General features: G+C 40.4%; 2 protein-coding genes across 5 annotated transcripts in view; one reads left to right on the forward strand and one right to left on the reverse strand.

Moving 5' to 3' along the window:
• Positions 1–10,814: 10,814 nt before the first annotated feature.
• LOC104347303 (general transcription factor IIE subunit 1) lies at positions 10,815–14,290 on the forward strand. Of its 2 annotated transcripts, none has more exons than XM_009952287.1 (4): positions 10,815–11,262; positions 12,590–12,791; positions 13,289–13,515; positions 13,908–14,290. In XM_009952287.1, exons 1-4 carry the CDS (start codon positions 10,815–10,817, stop codon positions 14,288–14,290), a joined length of 1,260 nt encoding a protein of 419 aa, XP_009950589.1. The 2 variants fall into 2 exon arrangements, with proteins under 2 accessions (XP_009950589.1, XP_086320579.1); XM_086464453.1 differs by having other exon boundaries at positions 13,911–14,290.
• A 2,509-nt stretch (positions 14,291–16,799) lies between these two features.
• The window catches only part of PCM1 (pericentriolar material 1), a 42,104-nt gene continuing 32,691 nt past the window's right edge, over positions 16,800–26,212 (reverse strand). For 2 of the 3 annotated variants that reach the window (XM_086464513.1, XM_086464512.1), the window contains 8 exons: positions 24,392–24,451; positions 22,055–22,193; positions 21,169–21,317; positions 20,147–20,222; positions 18,905–19,155; positions 18,594–18,686; positions 18,352–18,475; positions 16,800–17,130 (listed from right to left, as the gene is read on the reverse strand). In XM_086464513.1, the coding sequence (XP_086320639.1) occupies positions 17,105–17,130; positions 18,352–18,475; positions 18,594–18,686; positions 18,905–19,155; positions 20,147–20,222; positions 21,169–21,317; positions 22,055–22,193; positions 24,392–24,451 (918 nt within the window). In that variant the 3' untranslated portion in view covers positions 16,800–17,104. Of the gene's footprint in view, positions 17,131–18,351; positions 18,476–18,593; positions 18,687–18,900; positions 19,156–20,146; positions 20,223–21,168; positions 21,318–22,054; positions 22,194–24,391; positions 24,452–26,212 lie in introns of all 3 variants that reach the window. The other variant, XM_086464514.1, reaches the window with a different exon arrangement.

The following is a 26,212-nucleotide window of genomic DNA, read 5'->3' on the forward strand; positions in this document are numbered from 1 at the left end:
CTTGCTGTGTCTGCCTTAATATAGAAAAAGTGATGAAAGTGATTAATTGCTTATTGATTTAACCTTCATTTGTTGGTCCTGAAAGCGCTTGTTCTGAAGGTTTTCTCAAGCCCGATGAAAAGCTGAATTTGTTCTTGTTACAGATGGAGACGTTCATTTTTAACATCAGTTTACTGCCTCCCCCCTGTTTCTGCTGCCCTAGGCACTGCCATGGAAGCTAAGACCATTTCACTGAAGAAATGTGTACAAGTATTTTCAACTTTGGGATTTAATTTAGCTCCTTTTTTTTTTTTTCTTTTTTAACAGAAAGACTCAAAGAACAAAATTAGGTATGTTTCTTCACATTCATTTGGTGCACACATAGTTGAGGTACCTCACTAACACCAAGAGGGTGGTCTGATTTTTTATTCTAGGTTCGTTTTTTCCCCAGGTCAAGTAAGCAACCATATGTATTTTCTCATTTAAGTTTAAATAGCAGACTTACACAGCTTTCCTAGTTCTGTTGTGAAAAATCATCAAATGGTTGCAAAAAAACCGCAACATGTAAGCAACAAGACAAACATACTTTTTTATTATTACTGCATAGTCTAGTTCTAAGAACAGCCTCAATATTTTAGCTTCCAGATTTTTACTGTTAATGTAAATACAAAGAGTTAATCCAGTTGATTCTGAACATAATTAAATAACGTGTTACAGGAAAGACAAAGTATTTGTTTGGGCACTGGCATTTAAATGCAAAAAAAAGTCAGTTTGCCTGGAAAATTTTTCACCTCTGTAATTTAGCAAACCCATGCCGTGAAGGCCTGTACCATTTCAGAGGTAGAAAGAATGGCATCTCCAGTGTCAAAAAGCAAAATATTGTCAGCTAGTGAGGGCAGGAGAATCCAGGAAAGGAGTTTCATTCTCTCAAAATCAAGCAGCAGTTTTGGGACACATGTGCAAGTGAGTTTGCATTAGAGTCAGTTACAAGTTAAACCTTTGCTCAGAAGCAAAACTCCAGAGCAGCGCCCACAGATGTCCTGGAAAGTGTCTGGAAGGAAAGCAGTGAGCACAAACGGAAGGCTTGAGCTGGAGCGAGCAGGCATGATGGAGAGTGGACTGACAGGGAGCAGCTGAGAGCTTCAGGCAGGCACCACAACCACCAACAAAATACTCCTCCCTCCCAGCACAAACACCCATCCCACCTTCACACAGCCAGCTCTTTGGGCTATAGGTGGAAGCAGAAAGAAAGAAATGTGAACAAAAAGCTCAAAAGCTGGGATTTCGCCCTAGTGGCAACCACAGGCAAGCAACCTGCTTATGTCACGGATCATCAGAGGGATTCTCTTCTGCTTTTGGAGGGACAGAAGTATTGGTGAGAACAGCGCACCCAAGCTCTCTAAGCAGCAAAACCTCTCATCCCTTCCACCAGGAGAACAAGATGAGCCAGAAAATGTAACGCTCAATCAAAGCAGTGGCGGAAACCACTAATTTGCCTTGGGAAGAAAACTCCAGATATTTGTGCCTTTTATAAGAAGGCGCCTTTGACTGTTAGAAGAGTCTGGAAACACAACACACCAGTCAGCCAAGTGCTGTGATCCAGAAGCTAGCAGGCCACGCAGTTGTTCCCTCTAAGCGCCTACCAGTTTTTCAGAGCATCATAACTTGAAGTATCAAAGATTTTAAAGGTCTATTGTAGCTAGGTCTACTCCCACACTCTGTTACTTAGGAGAGAGGACAGTAATTATAAAGGAGTCAGTCCGTTTACATACTGAGCAGCACTGTGCTCAGGACATTTTCTGATCTATGGTGAATCAGCTCCGAATTATATTAATTGTATACGGGACAATCTCTCTCAGTCTAATTTGTTTTGCAAAGTTTGTTCTCCTAGCTCAAGGGTTACGCATCAGCAATAGAAGAATCCCAGTTGTGAGGCTGCTTCTATTTGATATTCTGTATTTAAGACAACACCAGTCATAAGGCTTGCTTAAGGTTTTCCACTGTTACTCTTGTCTTTCTTTTAAACTTGCTAAGCTTTCTCTATTAGGCAGATACCCAATGCAGAAAAAAATAATCCCTAGACCTTTCCCCCTTTATATTTCAGTGAAAATGGTTCATCTCACTAAGCAAGATAAACAAAAAAATATTTCCTTTTGTCTGTAGTTAAAAAAAAAAAAGAATCACAAGCACTGAGTTGTAGCAAAGTGCTGAAGTGCCATCTTGTTTTTGAAACAGAACTTTAATTCAGGTACCTGGAGGTGTTTGGATTAGACATAACCTTTTCTCAGGCTACACCCCCCCATCTGAATTACACCAACATTTAAACCTTTTGAGAGTTACATATGATTTGCATCAGCTTGGTTCCCAAAATGCAACATCTGCATTCCTGCAAGAGGTGGACGTGTACCATCCCCTTAGAGCTGGAAACAGTTCTCTTAAGATAGCCACGTCGAGCTGCAGAAAGCGTGCCTTCTGCATGAACCAGGTGGGGAAAAGTAGAAGCGACTGGATGGAGAGGGGAAAATAGAGGAAGTGAAAAAGGAAAAAAAACAAAAACAAAACACAAAACAAAAACAAAACACAAAACAAAACAAAACAAAAACAAACAACCAACCAAACAAAAAAAAAAAAAAAAAAAAAAAGAGGAGCAGGAGCCAGAGTGTCAGGAGATGTCAGAGGAAAGAGAAGTAAAACAGACCAGGAGGACAGCCGAGAGCGGCAGGCTATGAAGATCCAGCAACTGTAGCATTACTCCCCTACTGACCCCATTACTCCCTAAAGGAAGCTTTCCTTTGCGGTCATCTGAAGCCCCAACCAAACTGTGCCTTCCCACCTGCAGCAGCCTGTCGTTAGTAGCTGCTCTTACCACATTTTTTCAAATTATGCCGGGAGACAGTAGATCTAAACTGATTCTCTAAGAAAAGAATATTGAAATGAAAAATATGTATTACCCCCAAGCAACCATTCTTTAGATTTAAAAATAAGTTACATTAAAAGTATACTAAGGCTATGAAGTATTCAGAAGCCGACAAGTATAGCAGCCACTCATTCCCCTTCCTTTTTGGAGGTGATGGAGTCTCTTTGTATGATCCCTTGTTTCACTCATGCACAGGACAGGCTGCATTCTTCTGATGAACGGGGATTGTGCAACAAAGGAGAAAGCCTTCGGCCTTGTACCAGCTTTCAAGACAGTAAATAAGATAATGCCTTGCGAGAGGAAGGATGGTGTTCCAGACCAGGCAGGTCTAAGTACCTGCTGGGACAACCAAATTCTCACCCCATTTCTGCCAGTTGCTGCACAGGCAACCCAGTAGGTTGTGTTGTTTGGCCAGTACGCAGTCTATGATACCAGTGGATGTATTGTGGAAGAACTGATCACTACAGCAATCAAGACAGAGGGAGCTATGCTGCAATCATATAAAGTACTGTAAAATGTGTCCTAATTTTTTACATCTCAGTTCAGGCTCTCAAAATTATCCAGTAATCTTGGTTTCAAACTCTGTACCACAGAGCTCCATATGCAATACAGGCATGATATCCTCTGGGAAGATTACAACATAAACGAATCCAAAAAGAGGTCTAAAGCCCTCAAACAAAGTGGATTTAGTTTGATACCAGCATGCCTTCAAGGATTGTGGAATTAAGGGAGAGCACCATAGAAAAACTGATAAGAAAATGAATCATCTCAGTGCAAGGTTTGGATGGTTCACAAAACAAGCAGGGCTCAGGGCCACACACCGAGTGTTGAACATTAACACCCCACGTGTTGGCCGAGGCAGAGACTTTGTGGAAGGGCCAGCATGGGGAAAAAGAGGAGAGATGTGGCTGTGTGATTAAGAGCCCTGGGCATACAGGGCAGCAGGTTTATATGGGAAATTACTATAATCCTGGTGTTTTCTTGTTTTGCAGTACTTGAATGTAGAAGCTAGACAGCTAGAGGTTTTATTTTTTGCTCTAAGGGCTGCGTATCGGTCAGTGTGGAGAATATGTGATACAGCAGAACATAGCTTCCACATGCTTGTCTGGGGAAAGGCCTGGAGAGGTCTATAATAAAGCGACCTATAACAGCTCCCACTTGCCCAAGGTGCACATCACAACCTCCCACCAGGCCATCTGCACCCACCTCTGCCCTGCCAACAGGTAAAATGTACTGCATTTGCTCTGTGAGGACCTTGATCATACCTTTGCCCCGCAAAGCAGCAACCCACTAATTTTCTCCCTCAGCCTCTGATCAGACTCTGTATTTATTTCTCCCACCTGAGGCTGCTCAGTTGATTATCTGCCTCCTTTCCATCAAGTAGCCTGTGAGAGCCGTGCGCGCCCATACCATTCGAGACGAACACCCCAGCCGCCCAAATGGGTTTGAAACGAAGCCAGGCGACTTCGCCTGGCCCCAGCTCGAGCTCCAGCTTTCAGTAACGTCTCTGTTACGCAACATCGCAACAACATACCAGCTTGAACCCTTCCCACAGGCCTCGGTGCCAGAGCTGCCCACAGTCAGAAATACCTGCTCAAACCACACTTTTGTTGTCTTTCGTTTTGGCTTGCGATTTTCACTCCTGCTCCGAGCACAAAGGCAGCACAAAGGCAGCACAGCATGAGCCCACCCAGAATTGCCTCCCAGCTGCCAAACAGGCAGGCACCTGGCTGAGCAGCACCTTTGCTACGTGGAGATTTACCTCTGCTAGGTGGAGGTTAACTGTCCTTGCCAAACAACCCCGGTGTTGTCAGCCGCAGCTCGCACAGTGATTGAGTTTCCTGTTTGTGAAAGTGGTGTTACCAGCCAGACCATCACTGTCCCTAATTTAGAAAGCTGTTCCGTGTTTGCTTGTGATCTGGTTCCACACCCCCACGTGCAGGCTGAGGACTGACTCATGAATAACAGCACTGAGGCTACGCGACGCTTGCTCTGTTCAAAACACTCGGCGAGGAAAACGACAGGTATTAGTCATGGTAAACATTTCCCACAGACTAAACCCAACAGGTACCAGCAAGTAGTCGTGCTCCTTTGCATTTTCTAGCGTAACATGACAACAAAGGAGCACGCTCAGGAACCACGATGTGGAACGAGGTGCATCTGCTTAATTTTACCGGTGTGAACACTTTAAATTTGCAGTTGAAGGTTTATGCCAATTATACTTCTCAGCTGTGAGTAGCCACCAAATAGTTTCTTTTTTAATAGAGAAAAAAAGAGTAGTACCAGGGTTTTTCCCAGCATAAGGCACGAAACTGATCCCTGCCACTATAAATCACAAGCAAGAGCAGAGCTAGTCTCAGGGATTATTTTTTTTTTATATATAGTTTCTAAACTGCAGCCTCAAATCTCTGAAGTATTTTCAAATCTAAATTCTCGCTATAGCTCCTAAAATATGAGGTTTATTTTCTGGTACTGACCGTTTCCCAGAGGCACTACCTTCTGTAGGGATGTTCACAGATGCCAATCCCACAACCCACCTATGCAGACAAGCACCTGCACCTTTGGGGTGCTCCATGGATGCACGTGCCAGGTAAGTCGGAGAGTCCGAGTTCCAAACAGCCGTAGCAAAAGCACAATACATGCTGCAACACGTACCGAGAAGACTTAACTCGCATCGCTACAGAACAGCCTCCACTGTGCATATATTAAAAAAAAAAAATATGAAAGACACGTAGATTGGAGACGGAAGATGATGATTGCAATCCTAATAGAATTCAGCATTTTAACCCTAGACTGTACAGTTTCTGATCTAGCAATCTTATTTCAACATTGTTTTTAAGCACAGCTGTGTAACCCATAAAAGGAAACAACAGTATCCATAACTATCTTCCAGAGAAATTCAGTGAAAAATCGCTTTTTGTTTTCTTCTGAAGACATAAACCACCTAAAAAGATTAGTAAGTAAAAATGCAAAAACTAGTAAACATATAAATTCTAGCTTTTTCTTTGCAAGATATTCAAGTTTCCAAGTTTGTTTGGTTATGAAAACTTCTAAACACCAATTATTTAAATTGCCTATACCAAATATTTGGGTTGCAACAACAAAAAAAACTACTTAATTATTATGTTACTTTTAGTCTATTCTAAAGTCATGCTAATGAAAATACTAATCAAAGATTGCAGTCATGTACATTTTCAGTCCTTGCCTGTTGTAGGTGGATTTCATTAAGCAATAAGATTTATAACTTTATCATGATGCAATGCATGTAAGGCTGAATTCATTCAGTTGCTAATGAAATGTGATTTGGGGACTCTCTTGCTCCAGCTGAGTGATAATTGGAGCTTATCACAGGTAGGTCTAGGAGAAGGCTGGGAAAATACTTAAGCTTGTTTTGCAGTTACTTTGAGCTTTTAGAAAAGGAGCAATTCTTCTACAGTATCAGCCTGGTGTTTTCTGCCTATACAAGAGAGGTAAAGATAATGTTTTTAACTTATTTGCAAATGATTTGGTTGTCTGAAGTCTGACAAGAGACTACTTCGATAAATCTTTCTAGTTTAGTGCCTTTTAAAAGGTGAGATGGGTAGTTTGCCTTCTCAAGTGAAATGTTAATTAAGCAACTGGCTTCTGAGAGGCCTTGCAGAACTTGCTCTGTCTGATGCCTCTTAACTTGAAATTCTGCTTTTGATAGTTGCCTGCCAGCACAAGCAACTCCATGTAGGTTTCCCAAAGCAAAAACAGGATCCTAAAGGTAGTTCCTGCTTATGGGGAAAACAAGGCATGGCATTCCTCTCTCCTTGATGAAGCTTATAATGGCTCCATATTAACTACAAGCAGAAGGACCTCTCGGGCATCTAAGTTACTGAATAATCTTAAAAATAAGCAATGTAATAAGAAGATAGCTCACACTCTCATAAAAATAAGTGCTTTAAAAGCAGCTAAAGGTAGAAGCTAGACTGTGACTTGTAAGATATCTTGTCCATACAGGGTATCAGCTAGGAAATAAAAAAATCTACATAAGTAGCAAAATACCTGTCTCCTTAACACAGACTGTAGCTCAGCTATGGAGAAGATTCCTGTTTGAAGCCCTTCTCTCTCTGCAGGGAGCTGTGTCTCTTCCTCCTTCTTTCCTTGGTAAGGGTGGTCTCAAGCTCCTCTTAAAGGAGAACTGCTGCCTGTGAGCTGAAAACTACACAACAGCTTTTAAAGATCAGCAGTTTTCCTGAATTGCAAGACTTCAGATTTAGCAATTGTAAGATGAAGAGGTTTTTCAAAATGGACTGGAGATACACAACTCCAAATATACCAAAGCACTGTAGAGAAAGCTTCCCCCCATTTTGATTTTATGCAGTTTTTACTATAAAATACATACAGTTTGGGTTATTTTGTAGCTTCAAGGAACACTTCTTGAGGGGTTTGTGTTTTCCACGAATGTTCCTTAAGGGCAAATTCAGTCATTTTTGTAAAAGAAAGCCATTTCCTTTTACATTGAACCAAAGGCTTGCGTATCTATATTCCCACTGCGAGTGGACAGTAGGTTCTATAGATTCGTTCTTGAAAAAAGCTTTTTGCTCATTTCCCAGGATACATTCATGCTATTTATGCTATGCGTTTATGTATGGGGGGGTTCTGTTGTGTGGGCGTGGTGCGGGTTTTTTTCTTTCCCTTACACAGTTGTAAGACTCTGGCCCTGAAGAGCTTTTAACATCAAGGTGCTCGTAAGCACTTTGGCACAGTCCAGACTTCCTAGCACTTCAGAGAACTGCTTGCTTTAGAGATGCAAGTATGCAATATAAGTCTCAGATAAGAAGTCACCCAGAGAACTGGTAAGTCAGCAAACCTCAAGCTTACAGTTCAGGTCCTACTTCTTCCTTGATGATGTTATCTACTTATCACACTCCCTTTGAAATTATTTCATTCTGTATTTGACTTAGGGTAAGAAAAAACAGTCATGAGACCTGCTTCTAATACAAGTCCTTTAAGTGTCAGGTTCTGCCCCCATTAGCCAAGGACTGGATGAAGTGGGTTTGCCCCTTTTTTTTTTTTTTTTTTTTTTCCCATAAGTGCCACAACCCAACTGGTGTTTATATAAAACTAATCCACAGAGGGCACACTGTCCTTTTTTGAGATACTAGCCCAGACTAATGCACGTGACTGGGACCATACCCAATACGCTGGGGCTGCACTCAGCGCTCCTCAGTGGGGCTGGACCAGGTTACATGACGGTGCTTTCCTTTGGGCCTGTACTGGAGGCTACAGTGCCTCCGTTCGGTGGGCTGTTTGCCCACAGCGCAGGACAAGGCTCAGCGCTCTCCAGAGCCTGAGGAGACTTAAAGCCATGCTCCTGATCTCTGGGGCTGACTGAGGGCACTGTCCGTCCTTCCTTCCTGCTAAGTATAAGCCACTGCACAGAAACAAATTCCAAATTTATGAGGCCATAAAGAGGAGACTTTAGCATAAGTTAGCATATTTTTCTGTGGAAGAAGTCTGATGTTTGTCTGCGCTCCAGAAATCTCATTTTTTATGCTCAAGTGCCCCTGGGGTTAAAAGATTGGAGAGTAGATGTGGGAATCCAGCCCATAGCCCTGGGACAAGAGCAGTAAATCTAAGCAGTCCTCCACATCGGTAGCTTCTCTGCTGGCTGAAGCTTCTTGGCTAATCTCAGTATATAATCATCTCCCCTGCTTACCCTTATCCTAATTTCAAAGGAAAGCCTACTCAGCTCTGGAGCAAAGAGCCCTTGCTGCAGATGGGGAGAGGAAAATTGCCTGCGGAGCGCAGCTGGGGCACGAACATGGTTGAGTGGCTCAAGGATAGACACTGTGCTCACTAACTTGTTATCCAACAGGACCGCGCATGGTTTTATCTGGCAGAAAATGCACTGGCAACTTGAGGGAACTCATCCATCAAGGAAGGAGGTGGAGATGGGATTGCAATCAGAAAGATTTTATTAAACTTCTATTCTCTTTTCAGCATATGAAAAGTTCAGTCCTGACTCTTGACTAGAGTATGTCCCTGTCCCACCGCAGACACAGCTGCACGCGTGTACACAGACAGCGTGTCATACCCTCGCTAGGGACTGACTGGCAGCGAGAACAGGGTTTAGCTTCTGGGAGACTCGGCTGAGCACAGGCTGAAGGTCCTGTGCTTTCCTGCCTGTGGATGGGAATCTTGTTTGTCTAGTTGTGCGATGAGTTACGCTGCCATGCGAACATGTGACAGTCAGGTGCACTGTAGTCAAGCCTCTTTTGAGGATGAGGGCAAAGGAGAAGTGAGAGTGAAACTATAACAATAAAAAAAATTCCTTCTTCCTCAAGGCTTTTGTGAAAAAGCATAGAAATGTTCTTACAGTCTGAGGAGGACTACCAAGGAAATGATGGACATTCCCAAGGCTTCTCTCCTTACTATGGTTAAACTTAACTCTTCTGGAACAGAGCAGAAGAATTTAGGTTAGACAGGACCTCTGGAGGCCATCTGGTCCAACCCTTGCTCACGGCAGACCTAACCTCAAGGTCAGGCTGCGCAGGCTTGCGTCCAGTTGAAGTACAGAGACTCGATCTCCTCCCTGGGCAGCCTATTCTAGTGTTCCTCCATTCTTCCTGTGGGAAATTTAGGTCAGCGTGGTGCTATGGCCTTCAGGGTTTCCAGCCTCAGACCAACAGGTTTACATTTGGTTTAGGTTTTCCAAAAGGTAGTGCTTCCCCTGTGAGATGCAAATTTAATTACGGCTCCACTACTAGGCTACTGCAAACAGGTTTTGTTAATGTAACTGGGATTTCTGGTGAAGGTCAGCCTGGAAGCTCTGGGCAGCACTATGCAGCTACCTGGGCTTGAGCAAGGTGCCCCTCGGTGCCGCAGTGGGTGGCAGTGCTGGCGATGCACCATGCTGTAACGCGCCATCCTACTACCTACCCACGTGCTGATCCAGTGGCTACACCAGCGCTATTTGGCTGCGTGTGGCATGGTTGGTTCTCTGCAAAGCGATCTGGCTACAGGCTGCGGTATCAAATACTGCTGGAGGATTTTAACATGCCTCAAAGAAGGGAAATGGGATGTGGCTTTATTGAAACATGCCTCAGTTTTTTTCTTCTCCTTGCACTCCCTACAAATAAGAAACAGGACAGTTGGACTGATGAAAATAAGCTGCATTCTAGTTAATGTGAAGAGGAACTGGTTATTGTCAGAAGCCCTATTTCTACAGGGGAGAAGAGTACTAAGGAGGAAAATGTTCCGCTATCAATGTTCCCTGGTGATTTAGTGTGGTGGAACAAGCAAGCACAGCCCCAAACACCCTGTGCTGAGCAAGGGCAGTGCCAGACAAGATGGAGCACCCTGTGCTCCAGCTTTGCCAGGCCTTTGACCACAGCAGCCAGCAGAAAAATCAGAAAGAGCAAACTAAAACATGCCCAAATACCTCTTGTGGCTTTGCCACAAAGGGAGATAAAAATCTCATCTGTCTCGCATGTTGTTATGAACTAAGCTAAAGGTTTCTTGCCCAGCTTGTGTCCTGAGCTTTACTTTTGAAGGCATATAGTGTTCCCTTCAGATCTTACTTGGCTGGCTGTGAATGAAAACAGATACTTCAGGCAGACCTAGACATGCAAGTTAGCTGTGCTGCTTTCTGTAAAGAGGATTATCATGAACTTTCTGTAACTCCTTTTCTGAGATACCTTCTGTGGGTTTTTACACGAGGACATGAATAGTTCAGGTGTAATCTTTGATATCTGTTGACACCTTCCCATCCCTGGGTGCAGGTTAAGGATTTTGCATTTATCTGTTCCGTGAAGACTCTTGCAGAAGCGCAGGGAAACAAATAACCTGCTTTTTACCTGCCTGTGAGTGCTAGGAAAGGTTCACTACAGCTCACCTCCCCTCTATGTGTTGTACAGCCCTTCTCTTTCTGACAGTGGCTCAGCTCCTGATGGAACAGCAAAACGTTATCACAGAGGTCCCGGCAGCCCTAAAGCGCCTGGCCAAATACATAGTGCGTGGTTTCTATGGAGTGGAGTACTCCCTGGCCCTGGATATACTGATCCGCTACCCCTGTGTGAAAGAGGATGACTTGCTACAGTTGCTCAAGTACGAACGTAAACAACTGCGCGCTATCCTCAACACGCTGAAGGCAGACAAGTTTGTGAAGCTGCGTATGCGAGTTGAGACTGGGCCTAATGGGAAGAGCACGAGGCACAATTACTATTACATCAATTACAAGGTGCTGGTGGATGTGGTAAAATACAAACTGGACCATGTCCGCCGGAAAATAGAAGCGGATGAGCGGGATTCAACTACCAGGTCCTCTTTTAAATGTCCATCTTGCTCCAGCACTTACACGGACTTGGAAGTCAATCAGCTCTTTGATGTATTTACAGGTATGTTGCTTATATTGCTTATTTGCTCTTATCTTAAAGAATAACTCTGATGATAGCACACAATTGGCTCCTATTGCAATAAAAGCATGTTTGCTAGGACATACTTCTTGTCTGCTGGTGGACAAGGGTCTGGGACAGGAGAAGCTGGGAGGTGAGGGTAAAAGAAAAAGCTGTCTCCCTAGAACAGGCCAAATAAGAGGAAGAATTACCTTGAATGGGGTTGGGAATCAGATTTCAGGCATCAGCTTTGCTGTGAACAAGACACTTAACCTGGTTTCAGATTACTCATCCAAGTCTTGGGAGTCCCACTTCCTCATATGGAATGAGAATGCAGTACTCGCTTCACTCCATTTTGAACGTGTTAGTTAATCCCTTTGAGTGTCCAGCTCTCCTGGTAGAAGAGTTGGACAAGATGGATAAAACTGTTGGCAGCCACCTACTGTAACAAGCGTGTTGCGGCTGGGTAGCAGAGGAGAGGCGTCATCACTCCTGTGCTGGAAACCGGGAAGTTCAGGTTCCTCTCGGGGCAACACAACACACCCACAGCAGAAGCGCCATCAGAGCTTGCAGATTTCTCTTCTCTGAAATCAAAATAACTAAACAGAGAGTACTCTTTCAAAATGAGGTAACAAAATGGCATCATATCGCAACACATTACTCCAAGTGCAGCTACTGTGTTAACATCTGGGTCATGGTGTCTGGAAAGGACGCAAGAGCCAGGGAGAACAAACTTTGTATGACTAACTTGAAATGTCAAAGGCGAAATGAGCGAACTGTCAGTTAGCAAAATCGTCCCTTTGTTCTAAATGGAGGGACTCTGTCAAGTTACTGAAATGCAAACACTGAGGCTGGTGATACATTTTAATAGAATATGCTTCAATTTTTTTCTTTGCTTAAGATATAAATAGAGGTTTTTAGCACATGCTTTGACTCTAAATGAGTCTTTTTGAACTTTAGAACTCTAACTAAACCCAGATGTTGTTTATGCTTGCAAACGTCTTTTTTTTTTTTTTTTCTTGCATCATGAACTAAGAAAAAGAGATCAGAGGAGAAAAAACCCTATTTGATGATGCTCCATGTCTAGCCATCTGAACTTTTTCCCCTAATATAGACATTTCTCTCTTGCATAGCAAGTGTGTGAATATCAGCCCTTCTCCAACAAAATAAAAAGCTTACCTTTATAACTTGAGTCCCCCTAGTTAATGTGAGCAAATGGATAAAGTCAGAATATTTTGGTAATTGTCCAGGCTGTGGATTTCTTAACAAGGTACTGCTGATCTCTTCCATCCTATGAACACAAGAATTTCCCATCTGGATAATGTTGCAGAGACTTTCCGCTGCACTTACTGCTACACCGAAGTAGAGGAAGATGCCTCAGCCCTCCCTAAGCGTGATGCTCGAACCTTGCTAGCAAAATTCAACGAGCAGATTGAGCCTATCTTTGTGCTACTGCGCGAGACTGAAGACGTTGTTCTGCCATATGACTTGCTGGAGCCTCAGCCAACAGAAATAGCAGAATTATCGGAAAGGTATAAACATCCCCTTAGAACTTCTGGTCAATACAATCCCCCCCAACAACTTTGCAGTTGTAAAATCTTTTGAAATACCATACTTGTAGCCTACTTTCTACTCCCTTCTCCTTTGTTCAATACTCTTAGCTGCTTAAAGAAGTCTGTAATTTCTAAGGCATTCTAAATAATTTTTAGGCATTTAGTTTTACTTTTGCTATCTTCTCTAAATAAATACCTTTCCAGACTTCTCCTTCAGCTAATGTTCATAGCCCTTTCTGTGAGAAAGTAACGTTTCTATGTGCTTCACCCAGAGAGGTACTACTGAAAAGACCATGCAAAAATCAACACTGATTTAATACCGCTTGCCTCTGAGATGAGGTAATAAGGAATCCAAATTGTTTTAATATAGAGCATGCGTTAAAGCTAGTTAATGCTTTTTTGGTCTCTTTTTGAATGGGAACGGGGGGGTTCTTGCCTGAATTTAACCTGTTCAAAATGGGTGATATTTCTTTCAGCTTTGATCAGAAGGTGGGTTCAAGTGTGCTGGAATCCTGTAGCCGACCTGGAAAATGGGCCAACAGAAGTTCCTCTTTTGGTAATATGTACACCCAAAACTTAGTTATTGATGTCCAACACTCTGAGCCCAAGAAGAAAATAAAAGAAAAAACAACTAAAGAGCAACCTATCTGGATGTCACAGAGCACCGTGGAAGGAGCAACAACAGCCACCGACAACAGTGCCGGTAAGTTTTAAGCATTAGCAAATACTTAAATTCAACAGCCTGACTGCATTTAAATATAGCTTTCCCATTGAAAATGTACAGAGCTTGGTTTAGAATAAAATGCTTCAAGTCTGCACTAGTGGCTATCAGACTAGTTTCTAAAAACTAGACTGATTTAGGTAGTATTGCTAAAGCCAGAGGTCAGGTACCATGTCCTGAATTTTTTGGCTCTAATCGTGCAGTAACAGTAGTGGTAATCTTTAAAGGTGAAATCTCTTGGAAATGTCTGCACTTTAAAGAGAATTCTAAAATATGGGTAAAAAAGATCCAGAGTAGAAAAAAAATCATTTATGTAGGATGCCTGTGGTAACTGTGAACTATTGATACCTCTAACACTTAGTATTGTGTGTTAGGAGTAAATGCTTCTGAAGAAAGTGTTAAAGAAACTGCTGCTGATAATGAAATCATCAAGACTCTTCTGATCCATGAATCCAAGTCATTGTCTAGCACAGGCCAGGATCCTGTCGTCAAAAGCAAACTACCCGAATCAGGCAGCGATACTAGTGAGCCTGAAGATGCCAAGCACTCAAGAAGAGCAGGAACGAAAGTAGCAGGCAGTAACTTCGAACAAGAGGAGGAACAGGAAACACAAGGTCCTATTCTAATGGTAGCTGGTCAGCCTCGTTCATATGGTGAAGTTAGTGAAAATCCAGAGCTTGTGTCTCTTATGACAAATGAAGAGAGAGAAGCTTATATAAAAGTAGGGCAAGAAATGTTCCAGTCTGTCTTTGAATAAATACTACTGTATGAATACGCAAACTTGTATAGAATGGGTAAATGTTTCTTTTGAAATAAGACAGTTAGTCTAATAGCTTAACTTCTGTTCTTCAAAATTTACCACTAAAGGGTTAAGTTCTGTTTGAACTCTTTGCTGTTACACAAGATAGTAATCCTGTAGTAGGTAACTGCAGTTCAAAATACTAGTATTGCAGCAAAAGCAACCCAAAGTTACTAGGGGTTTTCTGTTGTCTTAATGCTTAGACTTTGTGAATGCTGTAATTAGTTTTGGAGCATGAATCTTTTCAGGATACACTGGGATCTGATTAAAATGAAGTTTCAAACGCAATGTTGCAATCTATTGTAAGAAATCCATTATTCCACCTTCCTCCCAGGCGTAGCAGATACTTCCAGCACTGAACATGAGTCAAAGTCCAACATGATTTGGTTTCATGCCATGCCAGTGTTCTGCTGCTTTGTCAGGTCCTTCACTCTACAACAGTAACAGACCTCCCTCTAAGGGAAGAGCTGTTACTAAATTGTGTTAGCTATAGAGGAAGAGAACTAGCTCTAGCCTCTTAACTTTCATCTTCAAAATAATTACCTGAATTCTTTCTATTGATTGTTCCACGGAACTGTCTCTGACTTGACAAACTGTGCAATGGATACTGGACAGTAAAACAGAACATTTTGGTCCAGATTGGTAAGGAAACTAACAATGTATCATGCAGAAGACTCTGCTTCTGGTATCTCCTGTAATCTTTATCCCCTGTGATCTTTTTAAGTAAAATCTTCTCTACTACCACTGGAAAAACATCTTCTACTTGAACTGAACTACATAGGAGTAGAAGGATTGGCATCAGAATATAAGAGAGAGCTTAACTTCTCAAGGAATGGATAATGAAGGCAGACTAGACTAGACGGGCTGAAGGCAGACTAGACTAGACGGGCTGAAGGCAGACTAGAAGGGCACAAACTGAACCACAGGCCATTCCCTCTGAATGTTAGGAAACTTTTTTTTTACTATAAGGGTGACCAAGCACTGGCACAGGTTGCCCAGAGAGGTTGTAGAGTCTCCCACCTTAGAGATATTCAAAAGCCTCCTGAGCAGCCAGCTCTGAGGGGCCCCGCCTTAGCAGGGGGGTTGGACAAGATGACCTCCAGAGGTCCCTGCCAACCTTAACCATTCTATGAAGAAAGGGTAGAGAGAAAGTATGACCAAAGAAATACCATTTCAGTGCATTGTTCATACACACTATTCCAGGGCATGGTGTGTGCTCCCGCCATTTGAGCTGGAAGTTTAATGATTTACCATCTAAACTAGATTTGTCTCATATATGCACAAACGTTCCTGTTATACTTTACGAAAGTGTCCTCTTTTAGGTCTACTGAATGATTCTTGTGCTAGGTTAGTAATTAAAAACTTCAATTTTGTTTCACTTTCACAGGGTTGATTTTGTGCCAGTGTTCCTGTCCTTAAAATCGTAAAGCTGTTTCTGTACACTGAGTTTAAAGCCCACACAGTAACTAAACTGTCTTCCAACCTTTTGATATACTTTTGTCATTAGAGACAAGAGGCATGTGATTGTAATCTGCCATTTCAAAATTCACTCATAAAACTCAGACACTCAAACAAACTAAAAAAAGAAATCACAGAAGAATCACACTCTTTTATTAAAATTTCAGGCATATTTAGCTTCACTGTCACTAGACTGTCTCCCACAGCATGTAGCCATACTATTACACTAGCCTCAAAAGGAAGACAATCCTGAATTAAAGATGATCATTGCTTTTTAACTGCTTTGAGAAGCCTTGTGTTTAAGGTAAAGAGGATCTCTACAATGCAGCAGATATGCCAAATAAGCTATTTCTAGCTCAATTTTACAACTTACTGTTACTAGCAACTCTGATCTGAAGAAGTGAAGAATTTTTTTTTTCTAGTTCAAGCTTTCCAATCTACTTTTCTATAATCCTAATTTCACCTTTGTGCTGACTTGAACTTTTTTTAAGCATTAACTTTGGTTGTAATTTCCTAAATGTCTTCCTTTCTACACGAAAACTCTTCAAAGTCAAACACTTTAAGCTACAGGCTTTCAGTTGCAGCAATTTCAGGTGTTACCTGTGAAAGGATGCTAAAATTTTCAGACAGGTTTATCCCTTTGAACATTGAAAGTGCAAAACAGAAACTGGAGATGGGTTCTCCAGTTAACTACAAACCCAGGGTATTTATTTCACCTCAGATAAATGTGCTGGAAGAAATGAAACCCATCAACAGGAACTTTATTTTTCTAACAGACCAGCTATACTCTAGGTTATAAAGGCATGTAGGTATGTCTATACCTCATAGTTGTAGAAGACTGATAAACTTAGTAAGACAAGAAACTCTTGTCTTGGGAAAATTACCAGTGTTTCTCTGAGAGAAGTAACAAATGGCTACAAGCACGCCAACACTTAAAAGTCAGTTAACTTCCAACAACAAACTCTGCATGCCATTTTGTAAGCCAGAGGAAAATTTTTTGAAAGACAAATTTACAGACAAATCCAAACTTTATTTAAAACTACCATTTTAAATGATTTTAAAGTTACTAAACAAATCACAATAAAAAATAAAAAAAGACAGAAAAAGAACAGTGCAGCAAAACTGAACAGAAGAGGATTCAGTTCCAGCTGTTGAAACTGCCATAGGCAGAAGATAGCATACCTATCCTAAGAGGCAGTGTGTCAAAAATTTTACATTTTTTATACACTTCCAGAATTCTGGGAAATTAGTGCTGATCTTCCATATGCATTTGTATACATGGAGTTTATAAATGCAGATATCTTCAGGTTATTCTCATGCACTTTGAGCTCCAAAAGTTTCTGTAAAAGAAGAGTATACTCATTACTGTCTAACAGCTACAAGGCATTAAACACAGCTCTTGACCATATATCAACTCCGTGTAAGCATCTGTTAAAGGACCTTGATGAAATATTTCATCCTCACCTTTTTTTCCACAAGCATTTTGAGCCACGGCTTACTCAAACAGACACAGCAACCCCCCCCACACAGATGAAGAATGGCTTAGTTGCAAGCTACCAATTTGGTGTGGAATGGCATTCTTAGCCAGACTGTTCCCACACCCAGCATACACATCGGTATTCACCAAACTGACACGACAGACTTCTGCTGGCATAGCTGTGACAAGCAGAACAGTGAGGGGGAAGTGAATGAAATGGAAGGAAAGATGCACCTTCCTTCACATTCTATTCTCAAAAATCCTATGCTGTCACTGCAACTGCATTAAAAAAAAGCACCACATTTTCATCAGCTTACACTGTTTGAAGAACTGGAACCAGCTGCGCTAGCAGGAAAACTATTACCACCAGAACACCCAGTTCACGCATTTATATATGCCATTGCTATACCCTCCACTGGAGAAGCACAAGCCTAACAATAGTACAGAAGCCTCTAATATCATAACTTGTGTCACAAAATCAACACTATATTAATTAAAGTTTTTGACCTGCATTACCGTTAAGTTTTTGTAGCTGCATAAGTACTGTTTCATGGAAGTGACAAGTTTTTATCACTGTCATACACACTGAAAGTTTTTTCTACCCCATGGTATGCTTCATATGAAAAATAATTTTCTTTTCCCCGAGGAGATATTTTACTATTCTGAAAAGTCTTTTGAACATTTCACAAAAACACAGAGCAATCTGTCAACAAATTATACTGAGCATTAAATCAGATAATAGCAATTAGGATTTACAATATTATTAAACCCAAGCTTGTGTTAACAAGAAACAAAAATACTATTCCCATAAGATTCAAAACCATTACGTTATAACATGCATTTTACATATGTTAATTTGTGACTATTAGCCACAGAATCTAAAGAGAAGTATATAGTGGGACATGGAAGGCAAAATCCCTTCATACCAAATACATCATTTTCAAATGCATGATAACAAAAAAGGATATTCTTTCAGCACCATGGTAACTGCTCACTTCAATCAGTGATAACAAGATATGTAAATTCTAGACCATTCTAGAGCGTTTTCCCAATAGGTGTAGAGGATTTAAAATATCATCTTTACCAGGTTCTTTCAAAGTTTGGGCATCTCCTACTAATTCTTGATCTTGAGCTCCACCTCCATCCAGTAATTCATCAGACAAACTGTTTGTCTGGGCCTCCGTTGCCATTTTCTTCATTAAATCTGCCTTTGTAACAGATAAAGCAAAACTCAAAATTCTGGATAATTCTTACTGCTGTCTAGATAACGAAGACACTTGGGGTGTGCACTTCTGAACAACCACCCCACAAACAACAGCCAAATACCTCTGAATATACTGCAAGTTTAAGGGGCAAGTCTTCAACTTTCACAAAGTCATCTTCATCAGATTTTTGGCTTACATTTCCAGAACCAGCTTCCTGTTAACAAAAATAGAGACATTTAAGAGAATAGCGCTACTTTGTTTTATTTTCATTCCAAAAGTAGATCTTAGACTATTTTAATAAAGTACATCAAAAAACAATGCCCATATCAAATTTACAGATGAAAACCAAAGAAGATGGAAACTAGAAATAACACTGAAACAGAAAAAAGCTGCTCATTTCTCTTGGATGTATCTGAACTGAAATATACGCACATATTCATTCACTAACACAGGTGACTCCGTATCAGGGCTGCCAGCCATGGAGCTTTCAGAACTTGCAGCAGATTTGTTTCCTACACATATTGTATCTAGTGTTTGAGTTTCATTTACTGGCAAAGACGAGCTTGATTCTTCTGTTCTCATACTGGCTGTTATAAAGGATTCTGGGGTACTGACTGTTAAAGCTGGTGTATTCTCCATGACATTGAGGTAATGAGGCAAAACTGTCGCCGTATCTTGGTCACCTAAAACCACAAAACTACATTTTAACTAGGTAGAGACAGTAAAAGATTCTGAGCATACAAAAATCCCAGATTATTATCATCATCATTTTGCAAATTATGATCCAAAGCTATAATGAGCAATGAAAGTGAATTATAGTGTCTCAGATCAACACAAAGCTGATTGAACTGAAACATCAGGTTTTTGTATTCTCACACACTTAAGTATCAGCAATTATCACAAGACAGTATGTGACTTAAAAACTTCTAACTTGATACAGCTTTTTTTAAAACCAAAACCAAAAAACCAACTTCCAGAACTATACGGCATATGATAAAATATGCATTTTAGGTGTAAGGAGATATAATACAGAACAATAAATTCCTTAACATTTTGCCACATTCTTGTGGCAACGTAGGAGCTACTCAAGTACTGCCTTCACTCTAAGAAAAAAAGACAAAGAACAAAAAAAACACACGAAAAGGTGATAACAGATCAGAAGTAACATTCGTACCACCCAGTAGTGAGTGTTTCTGTCTTTTGACAGAAAATGAGTTCTCAGTTCTTAATCAGTTATAACACAGCTTTGCTCACAGAAATAAATCTTTAACATATAAAGTGGTTTCAATTGCTAGTAAATGGTAGTAGCAGAAAAAGCAAGTACTAGACAAATCTAAAGGTCAAAATACTGTAATAGACAATGTAACTCCGCTACAGTGGTGTGCTAAGGGCTGCAACAATCAACTGAGATTCATGCTATTGTCAAGCCACAAAACCACATCTACTTAAGTAAGATTATTCCAAGTTTCCTCTTTAAAAGGTTTTCTGTGCCTGTATCAACACTGGTATCAGTCAACTGATATGGTTCCATGAAAAAAACAGCCCAATTAATTCTTGCAAATTTGGTCATCTTCCTCTTAATTACCTACACCACAGGCACTGCCTGGATAGTTCCCACAGTATGCAACTTCATGCAGAAGTGTTCATCTCTCCGTGACTGCGTGCAGGGCTTACCTTTAACATTAACAGATTCTTGTTCTGGTGACAAAATCTCACTGCTTTTTGTCTTACTCAAGTCTTGGTGTGAAGTCTATTGGGGAAGGTGAAAACAGGTTAGAACAAATTCTACTAATCAGCTTGATAGCTTATTGGCTCATTTACACTTCCTTGCTATCTAAGAACACACTGTACCTTTGCTTCATGTTTTTGTCTTTTTACTAGTTTGAAATAAAGACAGCAAGCTCTACTCTCTATTCATCAGCTAATCAACAACACTGTAAGAAACTAACACTGATATGTGTGTTTTATCTGAACATTTCATTTTCTGTTCACTATAGCAGTTCCCAGGTAAACTCTTTGATTCCACTGAAAAGATCTATTGTTTTAGACTTGAAAGTAAAATGTTCCAGTTACATCCTTAACTAAGGTTAACAGCTGTTGAGTAAACTGAAGTTTCAGAAGATACAGAAGTCAGAAGTCAATCTTATTTACTGAAATGTAAAGACTCAACAAGCCTCCAGAACTGGGTCATCCATATGTTTAAGGAAACTAACAGTGAAATGATAATAGCAGCCAATAACATTTCAGTGTTTTTCTAGAAAAAATTATATATGATAAAGAGGAAAGACAAATCAAAGACATGCTAGAATACAAGAGTCAATGGCTTCTGAAAAGGAAAGCCTAATTAGAACTTGGTGTCAACAAACAGAAAGAACCAGTTAATAGTTTAAAACATGATGCTTTTTGAAAGTTCATCTTTTCTGCTGCAGCTTAACATTTTCTCTCCCTAATAGCAGGTTTAAACATTAGTTTTGTCTGTGTCCATCTGTCTTTTGGCATCAGCTATACCAATAATAAATTCAGGTGGGAAATGCTACCTTTTGTATGTAGCAGCTACTGCTTTCACGTAATTTCTTGTATCGTTCTACTTTTGTTAGTATGAAAACAGTGCAACAAGAACGGAGGTACATACAAATATGTACTGCAAAGTCGTGCACTGGCTTAGGTTTGTTCTGCATTTACAACTTTGGTGATACCTGTTCATTTTCAGTTGTTGCTTCACTGCTAGCTTGTAGTGATGTCTGCACATCAACAGGTCCTTCCTCAAATTCTATTTCTTCATCTTCATTCTCATCTTCTCCACTGCCATAGTTAGTCAGAGCTTGGGTTTCTGCTTTTGATAAACCTGAAGGCAAATCAATGTAAAACCATCTTCATGTTGGATTTACATATTGACAGAGCCTGACAGAGTAAAAGTCAGGCTGCAAAATCTAAATCCCTTTTAGGACTTTACTGCAATGATCAGTTATAACTCTTACTTCAAAACATTCTTTGAAATTTAGATACAGCGATGACTTAATGTTCAAAGATCCATATGCTCCACATAAGCTACACTACAAACAAATACTGCTGTGTGAAATATCTAAATTATTAAAAAAGTTGGTGTGAAGAACGTAGTATAGGGGAAACAAAGCCCTGAGTAGTTGGTGTAAGATGACGAACAGGACAAAAGAATTATTAAAAAATATGCAAGCTTAAGTAGAAGCATATTAAAAAAAATCATAATTTAAATGAAAAATTGCATAAAATTTCAGCAGCTTTCCCATCATTCAGATTCAAGGCTGAAAAACCTCAAATTTAGCCGAGACAGGATATGTAACTTAAACAACAAATCTGATTCTAGCATGTGTTTTTACAGATCTACCAACTATAAAGAGAAAAACTCCTCTAATTGGAATGTTAAACCACTGACCAAATACTAGTAAATACAGTACTGGAAAATTTTCACTGGAAAAGACTTGACTAGAAAATCTGCGAGAGAAGGTGTTACACAGCAGTACTTCATGCAAATCCTGTTGTAAAATTAGTTGGTCGAAACTACAGTGAAAGCACTGAAAAATGAGCTAAATAAAAATCACTTACTTATTGCCACTGGACCGCTTTCACTTTCCTCGTCTTCCTCTTGATCAGAAGCATCTGATCGAATACTTTCAGGAACTCCATTACCGTCGTACATTTCTGAGTCCTGGACTTGTTTAACAGTTTCAGTCTCATCCTTGTCCTAGGAAAACAAGGAAAATACTGTGCATTTTCATGTTTGTTTACCTAAAGATTAAGTTATGGTTTCTGCATCAAGGAGTCACCTTTGTTTCTCAAAAAGAAAAAAAATTCTACAGACTAAAAATTAATGTTTAAGTAGTCCTTAAGGCCTTGAAATGAATACTGCAAAGCTATTCCTGAAACAGAGCATGAAAACCTGTTATAAAGAGAGCATGCACTGTTCTGAAGTAGTTATCAAGGACATATCAACTGAATATTATCTGAAAGGGTTCATATCGATCAGCATGCTAGCTTAAAAACAGTAATTCTTTAAGTTAGATTTATCATTATCAAAAGGAAGACAGACACACCTGCATTATTACCTTCTAGTGACTTCCCTGCTTGTCCTAAATGATCTCTAGTAAAAATTAGGAATGTTCCTAACTGCAGCTTCTCATTTCTTTAGCAAAAGCTACGCAGCAGTTTCTCTGCTGAATGATTTGAGTGAGAAAATTCTGCTCAGCCCGTATGAACCCCAAGTAAGGCTGAGTTTGGCTCGAAATATTGAAAGGACTCTTCTACACTACAGCAACCATAACAAGTGATATATAGCTCCCCACTTTTACTTCCAAAGCAGTGTGACAGAAGCTCTAAGCCCACGAAGAAAGCACTTCTTGCCCATACATGCCCACACAGATGCCTATGCCCATTTAGGGAAGCATTCAACATTCTAACTTCGTACATTACCCTGTATTTTCCTCCCTTGGTTGGAAAAAGCTGAACATTCTAGCAGGATACAGAACTTCATATACAACCCCTCTGCCCAAACACAATGATTTTAGTGGTTTTCAAAACAAAGAGAGAAGGAGAAAACCAAGAAATTTTGGGCACTAACATTTAATACTCAGAGCACACATGGCCTTTGACTCTGACGACCTCAAATACCATGGGTCCCAAATCAAACATCTGCCTTCTCCTTAAGATGAAAAGTGAAACAACTTATTCCATACCATTCAAAAAAAAAAGTTAATTCCTAAAAATAGTAAAGCCCTCCTTGTTTTTTATTTCTTCAACAAATGACTACATTCTCAATGCTCTGAGCTGTGAATAGAGGCATCAACCCCAGACCTTCAGAACAGGTCTTTTTTTTTTTTTCTTTAAAATGCAGAAAATGAATACTAAAAGGAAAAGCAAGATCCTACCCTAAAGCTGCTCAGCAAATATCACTAATTATTCCATTTCAGTTGCATATCATTCAACATCAACTTCGCTCTTTTTAAACTTTTAAATTGTCGGTCCTGAAGCAAAGCTCATTCTACATAAAGGTCACTAACAATTAATAGAAAAGTATCTTTAATACTATCTTTGTTGATCTGAACGCGCTTCTTGAAAGGTAACAAGACAATGCTTTACAAGAAACGCATCAAGTAGTCTTAAATGGCTCTGCAGTAGAAACAGGAATAAAAACAAGAGCAACCAAGGAACTGATATCCAAGCCAGGTTTACTGAATGCATATAACAACAAAGACTTATTAATGACAGCAGATTTTTTGGTAGTCATTTTCCAGATCACCAACTCAAATTAAATAAGGGAAATTATAATTTACTTAGTTACTTTAGGGGGCTGGAGCAGCTCCCCTATGAGGACAGGCTGAGAGAGTTGGGGTTGTTCAGCCTGGGGAAGAGAAGGCTCCAGGGAGAACTTCTAGCGGCCTTCCAGTACTTCAAGGGGGCCTACAGGAAAAGTGGGGAGGGACTCTTGATCAGGGAGGGTAGTGACAGGACGAGGGGTAACAGTTTCAAACTGAAAAGGGGTAGATTTAGATTAGGAAGAAATTCTTCACCCTGAGGGTGGTGAGACACTGGCACAGGTTGCCCAGAGAAGCTGTGGCTGCCCCCTACCTGGCAGCATTCAAGGCCAGGTTGGATGGGGCTTTGAGCAACCTGGTGTAGTGGAAGGTGTCCCTGGCCATTGCAGGGGGGTTGTAACTAGATAGTCTTTAAGGTCCCTTCCAACCTAAACCATTCTGTGATTCTATGATACTCTGATAAAGTAAATCATTAAAAATAACAGAAAGGAGATAAAACCCATGATGTTTAATAAATTTATAAGTATTAGGGCTGCTTACAGATACTGGATTCGTATGACAGAAAACAGCAAGACTAAGTGATATGTGAAATTATGTGAGGAGTAAAGACAGTTGAGAAGCATAAACATACTTTGTCCTCATCGACATCTTCAGCAGATGAACAAACATCCACCTGGAGACATTTTTTTGCCTAGAAGAAACACAAACTGCCTTCAATTCTGAACTGAAATAACTTTGAAATACTGAACCAAACTTGGGCTTCATGAAAGCCTGGCCGAAATGCCAAATTTACCAAGAACTGCTATATCAAAACAGCAGTAAGCCAGAGGGGCTTCTACACTACAAGATACGTTTACACAGATGTCTTCAAAATTGTACAGTTGCAAAACATGACAAAAAACTGTGCCAGCCCTTTTTATTTAAGCAATTACATTTACACAGGCTACTTCTCCAGTCGGTGGTTGAATCATATTTAACATATAGAATTAGATATACGAGCTCTGGTCAAGACAGAGATCTGTGTTTTTCAGTGTGGAATCTAAAACTAGTTAGCTTACTGGACTCAACCACAAAATCGAGCAAGATCAGATGTGTCTGCATCAGGATCTCCGAGTTGAAAGCTGAGAGAAGACTATATAGAGATAATTGTGCAGGTCTGTACAAAGTAACCAGGACCTACCAATTCTGGCTCATCTCTGGCCCTGTTGAATCTGAACTGCTGCCACAGCAACAAGGCAAACATTGACCTGAACCCTAAATCTCTGTCTTCCAGCAGAGAAGAAGAAATGTCAGATCCAAGTTGGCTCCATGCATTCTCATGACAGTGTGTAAACCAATCCTTTAAGTAACAAAGGCCCAATGAGCAACTTCAGATAAAATAGGAAGTCATGTCCAAATCCTTCTGGATTCAGAGTGTTTCTCTGGCCTCTTTACAAGGCACTCTGCAGTCTCTCTCATACTAGCCATATTACTGGTATATCTAAGTTGAACTATCTTGAAATACAGCTGATGATACATTTAAAACTATTGACAGGACTTCACAGGTTATGACAGATTCATAAAATATCTTCCATTTACATTTTAAAATAAGAATGAGTTAAGGGTTTGCTTTGGTGTTTGTGTTTCTAAAAGAAAGCTGAAAGGACACTGCAGTCATAACTATACTATACAAGAAAAAATATTGAAGTACATCCTGGACCAATTTAAGTAAATGAACATGATCCAGTTTAGTGTTTGTTTTGTAAACAGTCATATAACTAAAAAAAAAAAAAAAAAAAGAGCTATGTTCCTAAAAACTGCAACACTAAAATTAAAAAAGGTGATGCAACATCTTTAATAACGTAAATGGTGCAAAAACACAGCAAAACTTGCTTTGTTAGAGCAGAATATGTACTACAGTCTCAAATATTTCTGAAAAATTTATATATATTTTACTCTCCACTTTCTACATATGCCAACAAGTCCACTATTTGATGACTTCATAGGACTTATTCAAGCTAGGTAAAGATAGTGCCTAACTAAGCCACTGCAAGGAAAGTTGTAGGTGTAACTGGAGAGACGAACTGGGACTCCCATATGTTAAAATATTTAACTGGGATAGGGTTAATTTTCTTCATACTAACTGATATGGGGCTGTTTTGGATCTGTGCTGGAAACAGGGTTGGTAACACAGGGATGTTTTCATTATTGCTGAGCAGCGCTTACACAGAGCCAAGGCCTTTTCTGCTCCTCACCCCACTCCACCAGTGAGTCGGCTGGGGGTGCACAAGAAGCTGGGAGGGGACACAGCTGGGACAGCTGACCCCAACTGACCAAAGGGGTACTCCAGATCACATGACGTTGTACTCAGAAACAAAAGCTGGGGGAAGGAGAAGGAAGGGGCGGACATTCAGAGTCACAGCACTTGTCTTCCCGGGTAACCATGACGGGTGATGGAGCCCTGCTTTCCAGG

The sequence above is a fragment of the Leptosomus discolor genome, chromosome 4, assembly GCF_034619465.1.
Source record: "Leptosomus discolor isolate bLepDis1 chromosome 4, bLepDis1.hap2, whole genome shotgun sequence".
Taxonomy (NCBI): Eukaryota; Metazoa; Chordata; class Aves; order Leptosomiformes; family Leptosomidae; genus Leptosomus; species Leptosomus discolor.

What these genes read in the sequence shown, in the direction of transcription:
- LOC104347303 (XM_009952287.1), top strand. Translation starts at nt 10,815, where the DNA reads ATGGAACAGCAAAACGTTATCACAGAGGTCCCGGCAGCCCTAAAGCGC. An exon ending in GCTCTTTGATGTATTTACAG is followed by an intron (nt 11,263 to 12,589) that starts GTATGTTGCTTA and finishes ATAATGTTGCAG; the next exon opens with AGACTTTCCGCTGCACTTAC. An exon ending in AGCCACCGACAACAGTGCCG is followed by an intron (nt 13,516 to 13,907) that starts GTAAGTTTTAAG and finishes ATTGTGTGTTAG; the next exon opens with GAGTAAATGCTTCTGAAGAA.